At 33.4% G+C, this 20,427-nt stretch overlaps 1 protein-coding gene across 2 annotated transcripts in view; it reads left to right on the top strand.

Moving 5' to 3' along the window:
- Positions 1–18,516, top strand: part of ASZ1 (ankyrin repeat, SAM and basic leucine zipper domain containing 1) — a 70,067-nt gene extending 51,551 nt beyond the window's left edge. For both annotated transcript variants that reach the window (XM_060108131.1, XM_060108130.1), the window contains 8 exons: positions 256–390; positions 2,242–2,366; positions 3,794–3,869; positions 4,833–4,889; positions 7,036–7,145; positions 13,663–13,768; positions 14,597–14,710; positions 18,364–18,516. In XM_060108131.1, the coding sequence (XP_059964114.1) occupies positions 256–390; positions 2,242–2,366; positions 3,794–3,869; positions 4,833–4,889; positions 7,036–7,145; positions 13,663–13,768; positions 14,597–14,710; positions 18,364–18,516 (876 nt within the window). The remainder of the gene's footprint in view (positions 1–255; positions 391–2,241; positions 2,367–3,793; positions 3,870–4,832; positions 4,890–7,035; positions 7,146–13,662; positions 13,769–14,596; positions 14,711–18,363) is intronic.
- The last annotated feature ends 1,911 nt before the right edge of the window (positions 18,517–20,427 follow it).

The raw sequence follows: 20,427 nt of genomic DNA, 5'->3' as shown, positions 1-20,427 counted from the left end.
TATTCTATAACATCACTTGTCTGTGTAAAACATTATTTGGTCTTACAAAATCAGTGAACACTGGCAGTCTGCTTTGCAATTACAACTTTGGAAATAGGTTTACATTATATTGTGAAATGATGAGATTGCATCATTCCATTAATTAACCATGTTCACTTTTTTATTGTGCCATAAATGTTGTTGAAAAGTTTTCCCCTCTGTGTCATATACACTCCCTCTCTTTAAACAGTCTTCTTTTTTTCCCCCCACTTACAGGCTTTAACATGGGCAGCACGTCAGGGTCATAAAAATGTAGTTTTGAAGTTGCTTGAACTTGGAGCTAATAAAATGATACAAACCAAAGATGGAAAGACACCAAGTGAGATTGCAAAAAGAAATAAACATCTAGAGGTATCCTGTTATTAAACTAATTTTTCTTAGTCTACATTATTGTTTGTAAAACTTTTGTTTTGTTAGAACTCACTACTAAAATAATAGTATATCTGGCTATTATTAAATGTTTCAATGTGTAATTTTCTTCCAGCCAGGTAATGAAAACTTTATTTTACTAGAGTATTTATCTTTCACTAAATAAGAGGCATTTATAATGTGGTAATTTAAAAACTATATAAAGGGGTAATAAAGTCTTATCTAGCCCTAGAAATAAAATTGTAATAGACTATTTATTTAAATATTTCCAACTGGTTCAGATTTTCAAAAATTAATTAGTGTATTCACATAGCTAGTAAAATTTCAAAATTTGCACATGTAATTAAACTACTGTTTTAAAATTTTAATTAATATATATTAAACAATTTAAAAATTAAATCCTTTAAGCTACATTTACCTCTGTACATTTGACAAGGTATGTAATAAATTGATAACATGCTTAGGTATATGATTTACTATCATTCAGATGTTAAAGTCAATAATAAATATTTGCCATACATTAAATTATTTTATTGATATAAACTTTTGGTCTGAATATTAAAGCTTTCAGCCAAAGGTGTGTAATTTCTAAGCAGGGATCAAACATAGTACAACTGTAAGTCTAAGTTATATAGTTCAAGATCTTCTAAAACTGAGTTTCTGAACTTGAAAACTTGTAACATTCCAAAGGTTCCATCATATAATACTCAGACCATGCCATTTTTGTTGCATGTAAAATAACTTCTATTTCTTTTTTTTTTTTTTATGCTGTACGCGGGCCTCTCACTGTGTGGCCTCTCCCGTTGCGGAGCACAGGCTCCGGACGCACAGGCTCAGCGGCCATGGCTCACGGGCCCAGCTGCTCCACGGCATGTGGGATCCTCCCGGACTGGGGCACGAACCCGTGTCCCCTGCATCGGCAGGTGGACTCTCAACCACTGTGCCACCAGGGAAGCCCTACGTCCTCTATTTTTAAGCACCCTATAAACATGCCTATCATTTTATAACTCAAATCTACATTTCCAAAATTATTCTAGTGTAAATGCTAATCACTGAAGCCCTGTGAAACTTTAAAAAGAAATTAAGTTTTCTCCTAAGCTTTGGAAATTTGAAAACTTTTAATTAATATATGGCATCATTAAATTTAGGGTAGGTGACAGTGAATTTGACATACTAAGAAATTTATGAACATCAAAGATTATTTTGAGTCACAAATTGTTTCTTGAAGTGAGATTCGATTTTGTATCTTGGCTGATTATATCACTTAAACTTGGCTTGCTAAAAAGTTAGAACTAAGAAGTTTGAAAACTAAGAAATTTCACATCTCTTTAAGGTGTACAGTTGAGATTTGTGTACCTTAGTCGTGCTTCTTACTCTCTCTCTATTTAAAAGTGTATTTAAGGGCTTCCCTGGTGGCGCAGTGGTTGAGAATCTGCCTGCCAATGCAGGGGACACGGGTTTGAGCCCTGGTCTGGGAAGATCCCACATGCCGCGGAGCAACTAGCCCCGTGAGCCACAAATACTGAGCCTACGCGTCTGGAGCCTGTGCTCCGCAACGAGAGGCCACGATAGTGACAGGCCTGTGCACCGCGATGAGGAGTGGCCCCCACTTGCCGCAACTAGAGAAAGCCCTCACACAGAAACGAAGAGCCAACACAGCCATGAATAAATAAATAAATAAATAAATAAATAATTTTTAAAAAATGTATTTAAAATACTAACTTAGTCTTTCTGATTCACTTACCAAAATGGAATTTTTAGTTTCGTTTTATATCTTGTTGAAAATATTATTAATTACTATCTTGCTTTAATTTTTACTGTAACTTTTTTCAGATCTTCAACTTTCTTTCCTTGACTTTAAATCCTTGGGGAGAAAAGCTTCAACAGCTAACTAAAGAAGAGACTATTTGTGAACTATTGAGAACAGATTCTGATAAAGAAAAAGATCACATATTTAGGTAACATAGCATGTTTCTGTTCAACACAATACCTATAAATGAGTAAAAATTGTGCATGTTTTTTATTACTTATAGTAAATGTGATGACTTATTTAAAATATATATTTTAAACTTTTACAAGCATTTAAAAATATTACTTAGAAATGTCTAAATTTTAAGTGCTTTGTTCTCCAGAATTTTAGAAAGATTTGATATACATGTACTAACAGTAATGAGAATAATTTTTTACTTTAAATAAAATATCAACAATACAGTTAATTTCTAAAAGGTTCTAAGATTATATTTTTGTTAGTGTTCAAACTAGATTGCATCTTGCTCTCTAATTCTTTATAGCAGATTTCTGATTTTATAAGCTAAAAATAAAAATACTTTTTTTCCCCTGAACACAGTTGTTCAGTACATGGCCACAACATTATCCTCTACTTACCTACATTTAAAATAGTAAATTTTTACTTCCTGCAATTAAAGAGATTTTCACGTACAGACCTCTCACAAGGAATACAGCTGACCCTTGAACAATTCTGGGGGTTAGGGGCGCTGACCCTGCCCTTGGAAAATCTGTACCCAAGATTCCTCCATATCTGCAGTTCCACATCTGTGGATTCAACTAACCACAATTGTGTAGTACTATAGTATTTACTATTGAAAAAACTCCCTGTGTAAGTGGATCTGCACAGTTCAAACTGTGTTATTCAGGGGTCAGTTGTATAAATATTGGCAAATATTTTCCTTCTGAGGAAAAATGAGCTTCATTTTACTATCACCATTTTCTCTGTTTACTTAAATCTTCACTCAGGAAACCTTTCTTATTCCTTTGTATAACATAGGTCTAGTGGGTAAATTTGCAAATATAGGCATACCTCAGAGATATTGGTGTTCAGTTCCAGACCACCACAATAAAGCAAATATCACAATAAAGTGAGTTACGCAAATTTAAAAGTTATGTTTACACCATACTGTAGTCTGTTAAGTGTGCAATAGCATTCTGTCTACAAAAACAAAGTACATATATTAATTAAAATATACTTTATTGCTAAAAAATGGTAACCACCATCTGAGCCTTCAGCAAGTTGTAAGAGCAACATCAAGAATCACCATAACAAATATAATAATGAAAAAGTTTGAAATATTTCAAGAATTACCAAAGTGTGACACAGACACACATAGTGAGCAGATACCATTGGAGAAATGACACCAATAGACTTGGTTGACGTAGGGTTGTCACAAACCTTCAATTTGTAAAAAAACAATGTCTGCAGATAAAGCAATAAAGCAAAGCACAGTAAAACGATGTATGCCTGTATATTCTACATAGACTCATTCTTACTCATTCTTATTCTCATTCTCTCTCTGCATCATAAATATATATTTATTACTTGTGCACTAATAGTCTGTTCTGAAATTGACATTGCTATAAATATGTATAGTTCATATACAGCATTTGGAGATCTGGAAATATTTTTACATGGTCTTGGACTTGAACATATGACAGATTTACTGAAGGTAAGATTTTGTTTAAGCTTGGTGAGTTATGTATGCATGTTTATTTGTTGGTTAATATAACATTAAATATTAATTCATAAGCATGCTTATGAAGGGGTGACAGATGTACTTTTCTCCATAATTTGTAGCATTGATACATCCCATTTTAAAATTACAAGCATTTTGAAAATTTATTATTATAGAAATTTACATAAATTAGAATCTGGCTTTTACCCACTGCCCAAAGCATCACAGAACTCCTTGTACATCTAAGCCCTTAGTCTGTTTTTGCAGTTGCTGATCTTCCTGTATAGAATATTAGAAGCATGATTTTAAACCAAACAAGCCAGGTATCAGATTCTTGCTCTAATGATTATTAACTGAAATATGTTACTTAAATCTCCTTTTTTTTCATAAGGATGGTAATACCTAGTGTAGGATTGTCATAAATATCAAATTAGATCATATGTGAAGCACTGTTGTAGGTATTTTAGGCATGCATTATGGGATTTGAGCAGATGACAGTTATCAGCCATTTAGCTGATACTGCAGCAGTAAAGCACTATTTAAGACAGGCTCTCCTTAGGAATATGCACATTCATTTAGGCAGTTTAGAATTGGGTTTCACTGTACAATCGTGAAACTTCCTATTTGAGAAATATTCAGTAAAACCAAATGTTATTAATATTATACGATTATAAATTTTAAAAATTCATAAAACAATTTCTGTCAAATTTTATAGAGCTGTTTTCTTTTTATGTAAGCAAATATAAGTTGTAATACTTTTTTTTGAATCTGGGAAACTAGCTATGTATATATTTTTTTACGTAATTATACATATTATTATACTCATTACTATCTACCCAGTAGTTGAAAGTTTTTAGGAGGGTAGCATATAACTGACTAACTTATATGTACAGTTGCCTACTTCCCCTTCTACTATTTCATTTATATTGAAAGGTGGCATTTTCTTCTTTTCTACAGGAAAGGGATATAACTTTAAGACATCTTTTGACCATGAGGAAAGATGAGTTTACAAAGGTTAGTATCAATTTCAAAAACTCCAGATATTATCTTTCATATTTTTAATATTTTGAATCCTTTTATTTTCTATTTTAAAAATCCTACAGCTATAGACTGTGAGTGATCTTCTGCTAGGTTCCTCATTAGATATGATTATGGATAACCATATCTAAAATCTTCCATTCCAATATTAAGTTGCCTTAAGAATATTTAAAGACTTACTTAAAAGCTTTTGCACAGCAAAGGAAACCATAAACAAGACAAAAAGACAACCCTCAGAATGGGAGAAAATATTTGCAAATAAAGCAACTGACCAAGGATTAATCTCCAAAATTTACAAGCAGCTCATGCAGCTCAATATGAAACAAACAAACAACCCAATCCAAAAATGGGCAGAAGACCTAAATAGACATTTCTCCAAAGAAGATATACAGAGTGCCAACAAACACATGAAAGAATGCTCAACATCACTAATCATTAGAGAAATGCAAATCAAAACTACAATGACGTATCAGGTCACACCAGTCAGAATGGCCATCATCAAAAAATCTATAAACAATAAATGCTGGAGAGGGTGTGGAGAAAAGGGAACCCTCTTGCACTGTTGGTGGGAATGTAAATTGATACAGCCACTATGGAGAACAGTATGGAGGTTCCTTAAAAAACTAAAAATAGAACTACCATACGACCCAGCAATCCCAGTACTGGGCATATACCCTGAGAAAACCATAATTCAAAAAGAGTCATGTACCAAAATGTTCATTGCAGCTCTATTTACAATAGCCAGGACATGGAAGCAACCTAAGTGTCCATCAGCAGATGAATGGATAAAGAAGATGTGGCACATATATACAATGGAATATTATTCAGCCATAAAAAGAAACGAAATTGAGTTATTTGTGGTGAGGTGGATAGACCTAGAGTCTGTCATTCAGAGTAAAATAAGTCAGAGAGAGAAAAACAAATACCGTATGCTAACACATATATATGGAATCAAAGAAAAAAAGGTTATAAAGAACCTAGGGGCAGGATGGGAATAAAGATGCAGACCTACTAGAGAATGGACTTGAGGACATGGGGAGGGGGAAGGGTAAACTGGGACAAAGTGAGAGAGTGGCATGGGCATATATACACTACCAAATGTAAAATAGATAGCTAGTGGGAAGCAGCCGCATAGCACAGGGAGATCAGCTCAGTGCTTTGTGACCACCTAGAGGGGTGGGATAGGGAGGGTGGGAGGGAGGGAGACCCAAGAGGGAAGAGATATGGGGACATATGTATATGTACAACTGACTCACTTTGTTATAAAGCAGAAACTAACACCGTTGTAAATCAATTATACTCCAATAAAGATGTTAAAAAAAAAAGAATACTTAAAGACTTAGAGTTGGGTTTTTTCCTTCAGATTAGTTATGACATCTCAACTAAAACTGGTGGTTTATTTCTAAACATGAAATAGATCTGTAAAACAGTATAAAACAGGTTACTTAGAAATAAGAGTTGGTTTTTTGTACATGTGGGTATAAACGTGTTTTTCAATTATTGCCTTTTTCTAGGTTTTCAAAATGACCAAGACTTATTATTTTGCTAATGAGTATTATTAAGTAACAATTTGAAAATAGCTGTGGGAAATATCAGAGATACTTTAATAAGTAGGATACATAAAAAGGAATGATCTTCCTGTATGAGCACATTGGAAACTTGAAATCTTTACCATCACTGAAAATCAAACCATACTACTACTTAGCTAAATCCAGAATAGAAAATTTAGTTAATACTAAAGGTAGAACATAGACAAAAAGAAGACTTAATTCTCACTTAATCAGTGATAACATTTAAAATAATATTTTGAAGGAAAAATTGTTTTACTCTGGTTTTCTGGAAAGATTATATATTAAAATCTAGTAATTTGTTTTAGAATCCATCACAATTGTTATATAATGCAAAAAATTGACTATAGTCACTATATATCTAAATATTTTAGTGATGTAACCTAGTCAGTCCAGTTATAAGCAAACTTGTATATTTTTCAGTATGGTTTTTTTTCCAATATGTATCTATTTTTTTCAAGATGTGAATTAATCAAGTAGAAAACTTCTTCAGTAATTTTGAATATTCTTCAAGTATGACTACCTTATTGTACTTTAAAATCATTTCTACTTAGATTGGAATTACCAGTAGAGATCAGCAGAAAATTATGGCTGCTCTTAAGGAACTAGAGATAGAAGAGATAAAATTTGGAGAATTACCTGAAGTGGCAAAGTTGGAAATCAGGTAAAATTAACCTACTGGTTTACATTAATACTGTTTAGAATGAACTTTCTTTTTTAATTAAATTTTGATAATGTCCAAGTTATTTTACTTAATACCATCATTTTGCCAGGGATATGGATAGTTCATTTTGCGATATACTGTGTTCTGAAGTAGAAAGTACTTTATAAAGTCAGTTTTTACCAAGAAGCAAAACAATGCATCTTCTTAACTCACATAGAAATATTGTTTTATTTTTTCATTGCATTTTGTTAAATGAGTTAATTAAAAGATCCCATGCTTTTCATAGTGTAGCTCTTACTCTCTTTAAATCATATAAATGTCAGATTGAAGATTCTAAGGGTAATATTTTTGCTTAGGGCAATAAGAAAGCATTTCTCATGTACCTCAGCTCTACTTTCAGCCTTATTCTTTATGAAATTATGTTATCAATATATAAAGTTCATTTTCAATATTATAAACTTGTCAAACACTGATTAGTAGCAATATTAGTAATCTAAAATTTATTTTGAAAATAATGGTATTTGATTTTTTAAACATATTGTGGAACAGTAAATGATTTTTTTAACTTTTTATTTGAAATAATTTTAGATTCACAAGAAATTGCAGAGACGTACAGAAAGGTTCTTTGTACCCTTCACCCAGTGTCACCCAGTGTACCCAGTTATCTTGCATAACTGTAGTACAATATCAAAACCAGAAACTGACATTTTTCTGGTTTGTATTTGTATTTCATCAGTTATACACGTGCTCATTTGTGTGTGTGTGTGTGTATAGCTCTATGCAATTTTGTCATGTGTGTAGCTTCTCATAACCACTGCCACAATCAATATACTTAACATACCATCACCACAATGCTACCACATACTACCCCTTCATAGCTCCCACCACCCCTCCCCATCCCTAAAACTAGCAATCGATAATTTGTTATCCATCTTTATAATGATGTTATTTCATGAATGTTACATAAATGCAATCGTACAGTATGTATCCATTTTTGATTGGCTTTTTTCAGTCAGCCTAATTTACTTGAAGTTTATCCAAGTTATAGTCTATAAAATACAATACTTAGAAGTGCAGTAGTGTAGTGTAGCCTGCCTAACACTAACATTGCAACTATGAGAAACATTAATTAAACATAGGAATAATAAGTTTCCACACCATTTTAAAATTTAGATAAGTCTTCTAGGGGATAATTTAGATGATCCAGATTTCTTCTAAAATGTTATTGCAAAATTATTTCCCTTTCTCTAACTGTATCTCCTTTTAACAAGATGATCTATATTCAAAATAATGCCTCATTGTTTCAAAATAACATTGCATCTCTTAAATATTTAAGTACATTGTAAAAGATTTCAGTTGTGAGGACTTAAATCAGCAAACTTTGAATCTCTTTGTTCATTTTCTTTACTTTTCTAATTTATTGCTTCTATGAAGGAATATTCTGAGTTCTACATGACTAAATTTCAAATTAAATTTTTTAATATAACTTATTTTTATGATGTCAGAGTTGCCTCTATGAATTTTCATTGTTGAGATTTAATAGACTTAAAGAATGTACAGAATCCTGAATGGTTCACTTATTAAAACTGCTGAATTTTTAAAAAAATAAAACTGGCAGACATATATTTCAGGAATTTGACCTTGTTATTAAATCACAGACTTTGTTTACATGCTGTTACGGAAAAGGTTTTACTTCCCATTTGTTCAAAGTCATTCTTTAAAGAAGAAATTAGTCATTAAGTCATAAGAAAACTAACAGCAGGAAAAGTTGAACTGATTAATTATAATCTTCTGGTAATGTGACTTCAACAATTTAGCTACTGATTTATTTTAAGATACTTTTCTTCTATGTGTTCAGTTTTATAAAATAGTGTGTTACAGGAACACACATGCACAGTACATTTACTTTTTTCTACAGTTAGCCTTAGTATGTTTTCAGAATTAGAGAATGCAATCTAAAAATACTAATAACCATTTCATTACTACTTTGAGATATTTTGAACACAAATAAAGTTTCACCCATGTCTTGACATTTTCAGCAGTTTCTAACCAGACCTTTTCTCTGAGCCTTTCTGATATCTACTTAAATGTATCAAAAGCATCTCAAAATTATGTCTACTTAGGAAATGATTTCTCCTCCAAAAAAAATCTGTATAGATGCAAATTTTCACATAAAAAATACATTGTTCACATCTATTTATAAATATTCTAAATGTGGAAACTCTAAGTATTTAACTTAAGGTGAATGGTTGGATTATATTACATCAGTATAATTATTTTATTCTGTCGTTTAAATTATTTTGAGACTTAATGTCATGGAAAAATACTCCTAATAATATAAAAGGCAAATATAAAACGGAGTGTGAGGTATAATGCCAGTTGTATATATTCATATGAAAAATACTAGAAGAAAATGTGTACTATAAGAAAATATTCTGTAAGAAAATAGTACCAGTCATTATCTTTGGGTGATAGAAGTATTGGTAATTTTAGTTTTTCCAGATAGTCTACAGTGAGCACATAGTACTTCTATTTGGAGTACCTTTATTTAAAGTATAAATTTTATCCTAATACTTAACTTCACATTTTAAAAATATGGCCTGTTGTTTCAGTCAACTTACACTTTGTTGTGCTGCAGTAACAAATAACTTCTAAATCTAAATAACTTACAGAAACAAAGTTTATTTCTTGATTGCCTATCATGGATCAGCTGCAGTGAATCTCCTCCTTATTCTGAAAACGGGCTGGAGAAATAGCCCCACCTCGAACTGTTCAGAAGTTACACAGTCACTTCCAGTCATATTTTATTTGCCAAAGCAAGTCATATGGCCAAGCCTCTTGTCTTTGGGGCATGAAGTGTAATCCTCTGGCAGAGAGAGGCCTGGTAGTATTTGGCTCAGTAGAAAAGACATGACAATTTGATCAAATAATATAGTCTATCATACCTATGCCATATCTGCTTATTTTGAAATCCTTAAATAAGTACAAAATTATCAGGGCTGCCATGTAAAGGTATGTAGGTTGTACAGCTGTGGGGTGGGGGCTCGGCATCCAGTCACACAGTGTATGATGAAAGGCAACTTTTGAGTTGTGTTTTTTATAACTTGCCTATCCATATTCAGTGGCCCTGAAAATTATACATCACAAAAAAGGTATATATTTTCCTTTCATCCATTAAGATTATGTAATTTTGTTAATAATAGTATTTGCTTATTCGAACTGAGTTGTTAACTTAGTCTTCCTTGAGAATAAGAGCTTATAAGTTTATATTCCACATATATATGTGTGCTTTGACTATCTAGAATAATATACCTGCTATCATTTTGAATGACAGTTCTCAATGGATCTTAATTTCCTTAAGAGTCATTACATAAAAAATATATAGGGAATTAATGAATTACTCATTCAAGTACTTATTCTTTCACTGATAAATAAAATTTGAGTAAAGAGCACTAAAATATAAGTTTTAAGTATACCTTATATAAACACTACATGGAGGGGCTTCCCTGGTGGCGCAGTGGTTGAGAGTCCGCCTGCCGATGCAGGGGACACGGGTTCGTGCCCCGGTCTGGGAGGATCCCACATGCCGTGGAGCGGCTGGGCCCGTGAGCCATGGCCGCTGAGCGGGCGCGTCCGGAGCCTGTGCTCCGCAGCGGGAGAGGCCACAACAGTGAGAGGCCCGCATACCACACACACACACACACACACACACACACACACACACACACAAACCACTACATGGAAACAGAAAAATTAATACAAGTAATGACTGCTGTTGTTTCGACAGAAAAATATGTTCAAGTTCTGTTCTTTCTCGAGCAAAGAGCAGAAAGAAAATGTAATAAAGAAGAATTATATTTATTTGGAAATGTTTTTATAAATACCACTTTTGCTAGATAGAACAAGAGCTTATCTAAATTTTTTTATTTCAATTTGCTTTTATAAAGTAGTCATCAGATACTTTTCATAGTTGGTGACTTGATTATATATATTATATTTGTAAAGTTTAAAGTCTTTATTTTGTATAAACTGTTTATTTTTCAGTCTAATAGCTAAGAAAAAAGATTTCTTTTAAATTAAAATACTATATAAAAGTCGTGTCTTAGAGAAAAGTTTGCTATTAAGTTTCATTAGAGGTTCTCCTTTCTTGCTTTTTATAACCTTTCCTCCTAGAAACAGCATGAAAGAAACTTTGTACAGTGTATAGTCAAAACTTCTACCTGTAAGAATTTCATTTGGACTCAGAAGTAACTTTTGGTCCCATTGTATTAGTTTTTGTGTGAATTTTTATTATAATAGATACTTCTAAATAACTCTCCAGAAAGGTCATCTCACAAATTTGTCAACTCTTTTTTTTCTTTTTTTTTTTTTTTTTTTTTTGCTGTACACGGGCCTCTCACTGTGGTGGCCTCTCCCATTGCGGAGCACAGGCTCCGGACGCGCAGGCTCAGCGGCCATGGCCCACGAGCCCAGCCGCTCCGCGGCATGTGGGATTCTCCCGGATCGGGGCACGAACCCGTGTCCCCTGCATCGGCAGGCGGATTCTCAACCACTGCGCCACCAGGGAAGCCCCTCAACTCTTGATACTAATGATCTACTTAATTTTTGTCATTCCACTAGAATATAACATCTTATTTTAATCCCATGTTTATTATCCATTTAAAATTTTCTTTTTTCTTTTCCTCTGAGTTACCTATTCTTATCCTTGGTCCCCTTTTCTATTTGGCTGTGTTAGTTTCTTTGTAGCTTTCACAATAAATTGGCTTCTGTCTTTGAAACTAATCTAGTCATCAGTATCTCTTTATTGTCGGAATCAGTGGACTAATCCTAATTATTTAACATGCTTGACTTTCTTCCTCCATCTTGAATCTATTCCCTTCAATACCTTTCATAACAGACCTTAACTCCTGCTTTTCTTTTTCTCAGGCTGCTTTTCCTTTGATAGCTTTTTTCTTCTACCCCTATCAACTCTCCCCTCTTCACAATATGTATCTTTTTGCTTTGTGGTCCTCTCCGTGACCATTGTTTTGATTTCTACTGGTGACCAAAATTATAGACATTTCTAATACTTCTGTGGTTTGTGCCTATATTCATAATTGAAGGAAAGACTGAAATTCTGTTAGAGGTTAGTGAAAATAAACATGTAATTTTTCCCCATGTAAGTTCACCAACTCCCCGAATTCTGTGTAGCCTCATGAGGCTGTGGACCCCAGGATAAGTACCTGCAAGACTGACATTTTCTACTACTTACTGGTCATTGCCACCTACATGTCTCATATCATTGCCATCATCATCATTATTAAGTTTATTTAACTGCCATATATGTACTAGACAGAATGCTAGGTGCTTTTCACATGTTATCTCCTTCAGTCCTCCTGACACTCCTTTTACCTCAGTTCTAGAGATACAGAAATATTTGGCTGAAGATTAGGTTTGCCCAAGATCATAAAGCTGTGGAAGCTGAATTCAAACTCAGGTCTTCCTGACACTAGAGACTGTGTTCTTAATTATTATGCTATATTGCTTTGTCTTCACCCCACTTTTTTCTCTGCCACCCACCCCCAAATTCACTTCCCTGCTTGTTAGTGCCATCTTCCACTGCAACCAAAGAACTTAGAATAACCCTAGACTTTTCCTTTTCTTTTATGTGCAATCCATCACCAACCTTTTCAGTTTATTCTCCTAAACATTTCTTAAACTAGTATCCTAATTATTCTATTTCCACTTTTTGTTTTCCTTTAATCCACACCATTCCCCAAATAAACTTTCTCGTACGAAAATCTGATTTTCTACTTTCCTGTTTAAAATTCTTTAGCAACTGTACATTATCCAAAAGGTAATATTCCATTCCTTAGCATGTCACGAAAGTTCCTTAAACAAGTGATCCCGTGCAGCCTCTTTTCTTACAACTTTCCCATAATTGTGCTTTAGTTATACCTTGGAGACCTCCTACCCCTGTTCTTTCGCACCTGCTATTCTCTCCATCCAGAATCTCTTTTCTTCCTTACCTACCTGACAAACTTATTTTTAAGCTCCAGACTCAGTTCAAGTATGAACTCTATGAAGCATAACTAAATCCCTATTCCCATTATACTAGATTCATTATATCTGAGTTTTAGATGTCTCAACTATAAACTTCTGTTAATAACATCTACCTTATAGGAGTTGTTGGGAAGAATTTAAAAAATAATAAATGTAAAATAACTAGTGCAGTGCCTTTGTATAACAGACATTCAAATATTGGCACTTTTATGTTCCTTCTTCATATGTCCCTGTGAATAACAATGTTATAATTCTATGTCTGTTTCTCATCCTGAACTTTGAGATCCTCAAGATTGGATGCTTGGTTTTCGTTGTATGCTCAAAGTCTATTTCAGTTGCTAATACAAATTAACTATTCTACAAATATTTTTTTTAAAGAATCTAATAAATGTTATGACTAGACATTGAATAACTAGCCAAGTAAAATGGAGTAAATTGTTCGTATTAGTGATTCCTTTTTATTTCCTCTCTTTAGTGGTGATGAGTTCCTCAGCTTTCTTCTGAAATTAAACAAACAGTGTGGCCATTTAATAACAGCTGTACAGAACATTATTACTGAGTTGCCTGCAAATTCTCAGAAGGTATTCTACAAAAGTTATTAAATGAAGAAAAGTATGAATGCTGGAGAACATTCCAGATAAGTTAATGATAACTCAATAAACTGTAATGATCTGGTAAAACTGTATCCTCTGTAAAATCACCTAAGATCTAAATAAGTCAATTTATTTAATATTACTTTTTTATACTAATTAATTGAAAAACTTTGTGTTCTAGCCCTCAAGAAAAGGAAAATGAGTCAGACCAAAAGTTAAACTGATCTGTGTATTGAACTTACCATTTGTTCTTAAAGGGAATTTAATTGTTTAAAATATAAAGTGACAGGAGACCCAAGTGAAAGTTGAAACAAAACAGTGTGTTGAGTGTTATTAAAAACCATTTCAATATAAGGATGTTTTAATGAAGGAAATTTTAAATAGAGAAAGTGTAAGTGACCTGTAAAAGCAAACTTGTTTTGTAAAGTTTTTCATGTGATTTGGTTTTAGCTACTTGCATATAATGAAAAATATTTAATGCACTTGTTTTCCTATGATTTTTATATAACACTAATATGGGAATCATGTCATTCTTAAAACCTTCATGACTTTATTCACCATAAATATTTTTATTACTAATATTAGTCTCCATGGTGATATATATGTATATTTAATAAATGCATTCAGGAAACTGATTTGACTATTTATATAAAAATACTGAGTTCTTTTGGTATCAGGATTTATCCTGAATAAAAAATGCTTTTCAGTTATGTAATTTAATTTAATGTTTGATAATGTTGTATACTTTTTGTGGATATAAAGTTGTGAAAAGTTGCTTTCCATTCTTTAAAATGTAACTTTTGAAAATATTAACAGATAGTACTAGAATGGGCTTCTCCCCGGAATTTTACTTCAGTTTGTGAAGAACTGGTTAGTAATGTTGAAGACTTGAGTGAAGAGGTCTGCAAACTAAAAGACTTCATTCAGAAGGTATTTAAATAATTAAAATTAAAAAGGGGGAAGATTATTTACAGCATAATATGTTAGACAATGAAGCAGTTTGACAAGCAGCTTAAGCTCCCACAAAGGACAGTTTTCAAAGGAAGAAATATACATAGGAAGCAAACTTTGTTGGTCATTAATGAAATGCATACTGAAAGAACAGTGATATATCATTTTCATCCTATAAATTAGCAGGGAATGTATTACCCTACCCATTACTGGTTATAGTTCACCAAACAGTATTTTCATGTGAAACTGATGTCTAAGCCACTTTCAAAAACAGTTTGGCAAGATGTGGCAAGGACCATAAAAATATTTGTATCTTTAATAGTACTAGCTTAATGATTCTAAAATTATATGTACGTAAATGTCCTATGCGAGAATGATTTAATAAATTATGGTATAACCGTTTCTTATAATGATATGCAGCCAGTTGAAAAATATAATGAAAAGTATATATCAACTTGTTAAAGAAGGTCTATTTCTAATTTTTATTTACATATATAAATGTGAATATAAAAAAACTACCAAAAATGAAATGTTATTAGCTCTGTTAATGAGGTAGGGTTGTAGATAAAATATTCCTTCTATTTTCTAGACTTTTTTTTTTTTTTTTTTGACTGCATTGGGTCTTCGTTGGGGCACACGGGCTTTCTTTAGTTGCGATGAGCGGGGGCTACTCTTCGTTGTGGTGCATGGGCGTCTCATTGTGGTGGCTTCTCTTGTTGCGGAGCATGGGCTCTAGGTGCGTGGGCTTCAATAGTTGTGGCACGTGGATTTAGTTGCTCTGCGTCATGTGGGATCTTTCCCAGACCATGGCTCGAACCTGTGTCCCCTGCATTGACAGGTGGGTTCTTAACCACTGTGCCACCAGGGAAGCCCCTTCTAGACTTTTTATAGTATCTTTTATAATTTAACTTTTTTAAAGAGTATGGGCTTTTTTTGGTTCTTGTTCGTATACTCATATAGAAGTATGTATTTTGGTTTAAGGACAGGTGATTTTTCCCCCCTTTAAGAAAACTGGCAATAACAAAATCTAAGCTGCTAAAACAGAGAACTCTGTTGAAGGTAGATAATAAAGGGCAACACTTTCACTTGACTAAAGAACTCATTTCTGAGTCTCCATGTCTAATAAATATATTTGATATCAATAAAGTTTTTGTGAAGTATCTGATGTGAACATTAGATTATGCGTTAAATTTTTATAGCATCAACACGTCATTTAATATTTTCATTAGTATTTTATCAAAAAAGTTATTTTCCTCAAAATAGACTTTATACATGTTCCAGGTAATTTGTCATTCTAGCTATTAACATGTTCAGTCAAAAGGAGTCTTTTTTAAAAATAAGCAGAAAATTGTGAAGCAAATTCTACAAAATTATAGGGGGATAAAGACATTTAAAATAGGGAAAATGAGCAATATAGTTCACATTTTTGGTAGACGATAACTCCTTTCCAGAGAAAGGTATCTTAGAAGTTGTATTATCTCTGACATTTATTTATTGAACAAACCTAAGAGTGCCTCCTGTATGTCAGGCAACTGTGCTACACATTAGTTTCCTAATTATTCTCTCTACTTCCACTTTGTGTTCCTTTAATACACACCACTCCCCAAATGAACTTTCTCAGGCAAAAATATGATTTTATACTTTCTGAACTTGCTGACAACACGAAAATTATAGCACCATTGATCTTCACTATATCCATCATCTAGAAGAATTGAAGGGAAATGGTATTGATTTTACTTATTAGCAAAGTGTTTTTCATGGGGATGCAAGAGAAATTTGGAAGGATTTGTGTAAAGATACTTCCTGCAAATCATCAACCTTTAATGTTTAGTGTAAGAAATTCCCTAAGACATCTTTGTCTCAGGATTGGTAATTATTTGTTTTCTCCAAGATGAACTAAAAACATTTGGGGAGGTGGGGTGGAGGATTAAGATGAAATTAGAGAGAGCACCCAGATTTTTCTTCAAGGGATGAAATTAAGAAACACTGCTTTCAGAGTGTAACTTTGACTCAAAAACATGAACAATTCAGTCAGGTACCATAATATTTATTTTAATAAAATATACCTATAGAGAAAAATTTCAGCTTTCTTTAGCTAAATGGAAGGTTGTTTTTCTTTGGTCTTTTCTACCTTGAATCTATACATTTCTATATAAAGACTGGCCTTGAAAACATATTCATTGGTTCATAATAACAGCAGATATAGTTCTTTGGGCAGGAACCTCTTAATTTTGCAGCAAGCCTGTGCATTGGGTTTTCTTTGGATTAGGCTTAAACAAGTAATAATCACCAAATAAGATTTTATTTAGAGAACTATGAGGCTTCCAGATTTGGGAGTATGCTATCATGCCTGTTAAGCTTATGATATTTTACAGTTTACCAATAATAACAGAAGGGATTTTTTAAAAGAAACATATGAGCTATCATAGATAAGTATATGGAGGTAACAAAGAGAGAGGGTGGGAGAGGTCAAGGCCAGACTCTAACACCACATCATTCTCTTTCAAACCAACACACTGACAGGCTCCTGTCAGAAAGGGTCATTCTAAGTAATTGGTTAATAAAAGGAATGACTGTCTCAGGATTCAGTAAATGGAGCATCAGTGTCAAAAAGGAATCTGTTGCTGAATGAAGCCATTTGGAAGTTAGACCAAGAATACAGTATTAATGAGATTGGCATTGAAGTCCATCTTCTACTATAAATTTGAAATTAATTTTTCAGGGTTTATAAATTAAATATTTACACTGTAGATTTGAGAAGTAGTTATTTTTGCTAATGTTGAACGTATGTCACCACTCCAGCACAGGATGTTTCTAGTAAATATCACTCTGTAAATGTGCCTGATTCTTTTTATCTTTCAAGGATCTTTTGGTTTCTGCTCGTTCTCCCTCTTCTGCCTCTCCCCAGCAACTATCTCCTCCCTCTCCCTCCCCTCACCCCCTCCATGTCTCTCTCTCTCTCTCACACACACACACACACACACACACACACACACACACACACACACGAGTTGAGAGGCCTTCTTTAGCAAGACAGTTCTATGTATAGGAATTTAGAAACTGACTGGGTCATGTACTTTCATTGTTCAGAAGTGCAAAAAGAACCACTGAAATTTTTGTTAACATTTGTTCCTGCGAATATATTTAAGTAAAGGATTATACTTCTAGTGTTAGCATCGAATCTTCCAGTTTCTGTTGAATTTCATGTACTGTAGGTATGCCATAACAATACTTTTTTTTTATAAGGTTCACTTTTTTGGTAAGATATCAGTTGATATTTAATACAAAGGAAAAAACGACTGTCGTTCCTTATAGGTAGAAATAGAAACTTTAACATTAAAGGAACTTTATCTCCTGACATAAAAACATGTTTTTAAAATGTAATAATCTATAGAAGCATTTATTTTTAATGTAAAACTAATAGTCTACTACAGTGGGATCCTGGTTGAAAGAAAGACTGTCTTTTAAGATTTTGAATCTTTACTTTAAATCTTCCATGGGAATCTTGCATTTAGGCTACATCTAAATCAAGTGATTAACATGGATATTTTGATATTTTTTAAAATCAAAGATATTTTTATTTTCACTGTACTGCACATTAACTTTTTCATTTTTCCCATACTAAACATTAGTTGCAAAATGAACGAGAAAATGATCCAACTCGTATACCGTTAACGAAAGAAGTATCTACATGGAATAGTAGAATTTTGAAGAGGACGGCTATTACAGTATGCGGATTTGGGTTTCTCCTTTTCATTTGCAAGCTAACTTTTCAGAGAAAATAACCCTAATATTTGTTTTGAGTTATTATGTATATCTTATTCAAATTACCTAAAAATGTTGCTTTTAACTGTTTCTGGCACAGTATAACTACATTCTTTGCCAACACTCCATAGGAAAAATTATGATAGCTTACTGCAGAATGTTTTTCTTTAGAAAGTGGTTTGTCAGTTTGAGTTGACAATATAATTTGTTATATTTTAATGTTAACTTTGATCAAGCAGTAAATTATAAGGGATTCTTAAGTTTGATCCTATCCTATGACTCTAATAAATTACATTTAAAATAAATAAAAGTTTTATCTAATATTCTTTGACATTTATAAAAGTGTGTTCATTTGTCACAGTGAATCATACACTATCTGTAAAGTGTTCATAAATTAGTAGCTTTCTTTTAGTTCTTATTTTTCCCTTCCATTATTATGTAATAAGGAATTTCTTATTTAGTTTTTTTAGTTATATATCATTATAAGGAAATTATTAACTTGAGAGTAGTTTAGAGAATGCAAAGTATAAAGATAAAATGTAAAATTTTTGAATTATGGATTAAAACCTAGGAAAAATATTTTAAATGTAAATTTTAAAAAGCAGAAAATTCAGAGAGTAGTGTAGAAAGCCTAAAGCACATTAGAATGTTTTGTGTAATGTACTTTTGGGAACATATGACATGTACTATGTGTAACATTCTTGAGGATGGTATGAAAGGGAATGGCATTTGGCGTATAATTTCTCATACCAATCTGAAGAAGTAATGCACGATTTCTTTGTGGGGCTTTTTTTTTTCAAAATCAAAATAATGATATTCAGATTTTAAAAGTGAGGGTAATAAAAAGGCAGGCCTATTTTAGCAGGCAATATAGTAGTTAAATATTGCTTGACTTAGTACCATACTTAGAACAGATGCAGTTGATCTACAACTGGGATAACAGTGGTTTTAGCAGTGCTCTTTTTGTCTCTTTCTAATCTCTCCCATAGGCTGTCTGCCTCATTTGGTATTACACCCAACTCTTAGGCTCCACTAATTACTCATTGATTGCTCTACTGTTTTGGCATGCCCTGGGGCATGAATTGCTCAGCAGTCTGATAGAATTAAATTTGGACGGGTAATTTTTGAGGCCAGCTTTTGAGGCTTATTCTGATCAGGGAAGGGCCCTTCTCAGCTGTCTCTTGCCCTGGTTCTCTCTGGTGAACTAGCTGGCCTACAGAGGAGCTGTTGTCTTCAGGAATGCCCTTAGGCTTGATTTTCTCCACATTCTCTTTCAAATGAAGTCAGTTCCTTTGGGGAGAACTTTGAAACTCTCTTTCTTATGGACTGCTTCTCCCCCCTGGACAAAATCTCTGAGCCACTCCTCTGAGTGCTGGGTGGGGCAGTAGCCTCTAGTCTTCTGCGTTTGCTTCTTACAGTTCTGCCCTATAAGTGAGCTGGCGAAAGGAAGATCACGGCCTTAGTGTTCTGGCCTGCCAATCCTGGGGTAAGAGTTCTCATCCTGTGAGGCTCAATGGAAGGAGAGAGCCCTCTGCCTCTCAGCCACACTCATCAGAATTTAGCTGCTCAAGTTTGGAATTGGAGGGCATTAGAAAAGCTGGAGGATTGTCCTTCAGATGAGATATGGTAACTCATATTTGGGAGCTGAGGGGAGAGGGAGCCCCATCTTCTTGGCCACATCCACCCAGAGCTTTTGGAGCTTTTGCTGAACTGAGATGACTTGGGGTTGCCGGGAGGCAGGTGGTAAGGGAGAGATTGGATCAGTGGCTCAGTGTTCTTACTGAGTTTTAGTAGGTTTTCTTGAATAAATGTTTTTTTCATTTGTTCTGAGCCCTTAGGACTCTGCAAAGACTTTAAATAAAGGTTGTATGTTTATAGCTTTCTAGTCTAGCTTTGCTTGTTTCTTTGGGGTGTATGTCCATGCTGCTCTT

Source organism: Mesoplodon densirostris, chromosome 9 (genome assembly GCF_025265405.1).
Source record: "Mesoplodon densirostris isolate mMesDen1 chromosome 9, mMesDen1 primary haplotype, whole genome shotgun sequence".
Lineage (NCBI taxonomy): Eukaryota > Metazoa > Chordata > Mammalia > Artiodactyla > Ziphiidae > Mesoplodon > Mesoplodon densirostris.
Note: the sequence above shows the minus strand (reverse complement) of the source record. Positions and strands in the feature narration are given on the sequence as shown.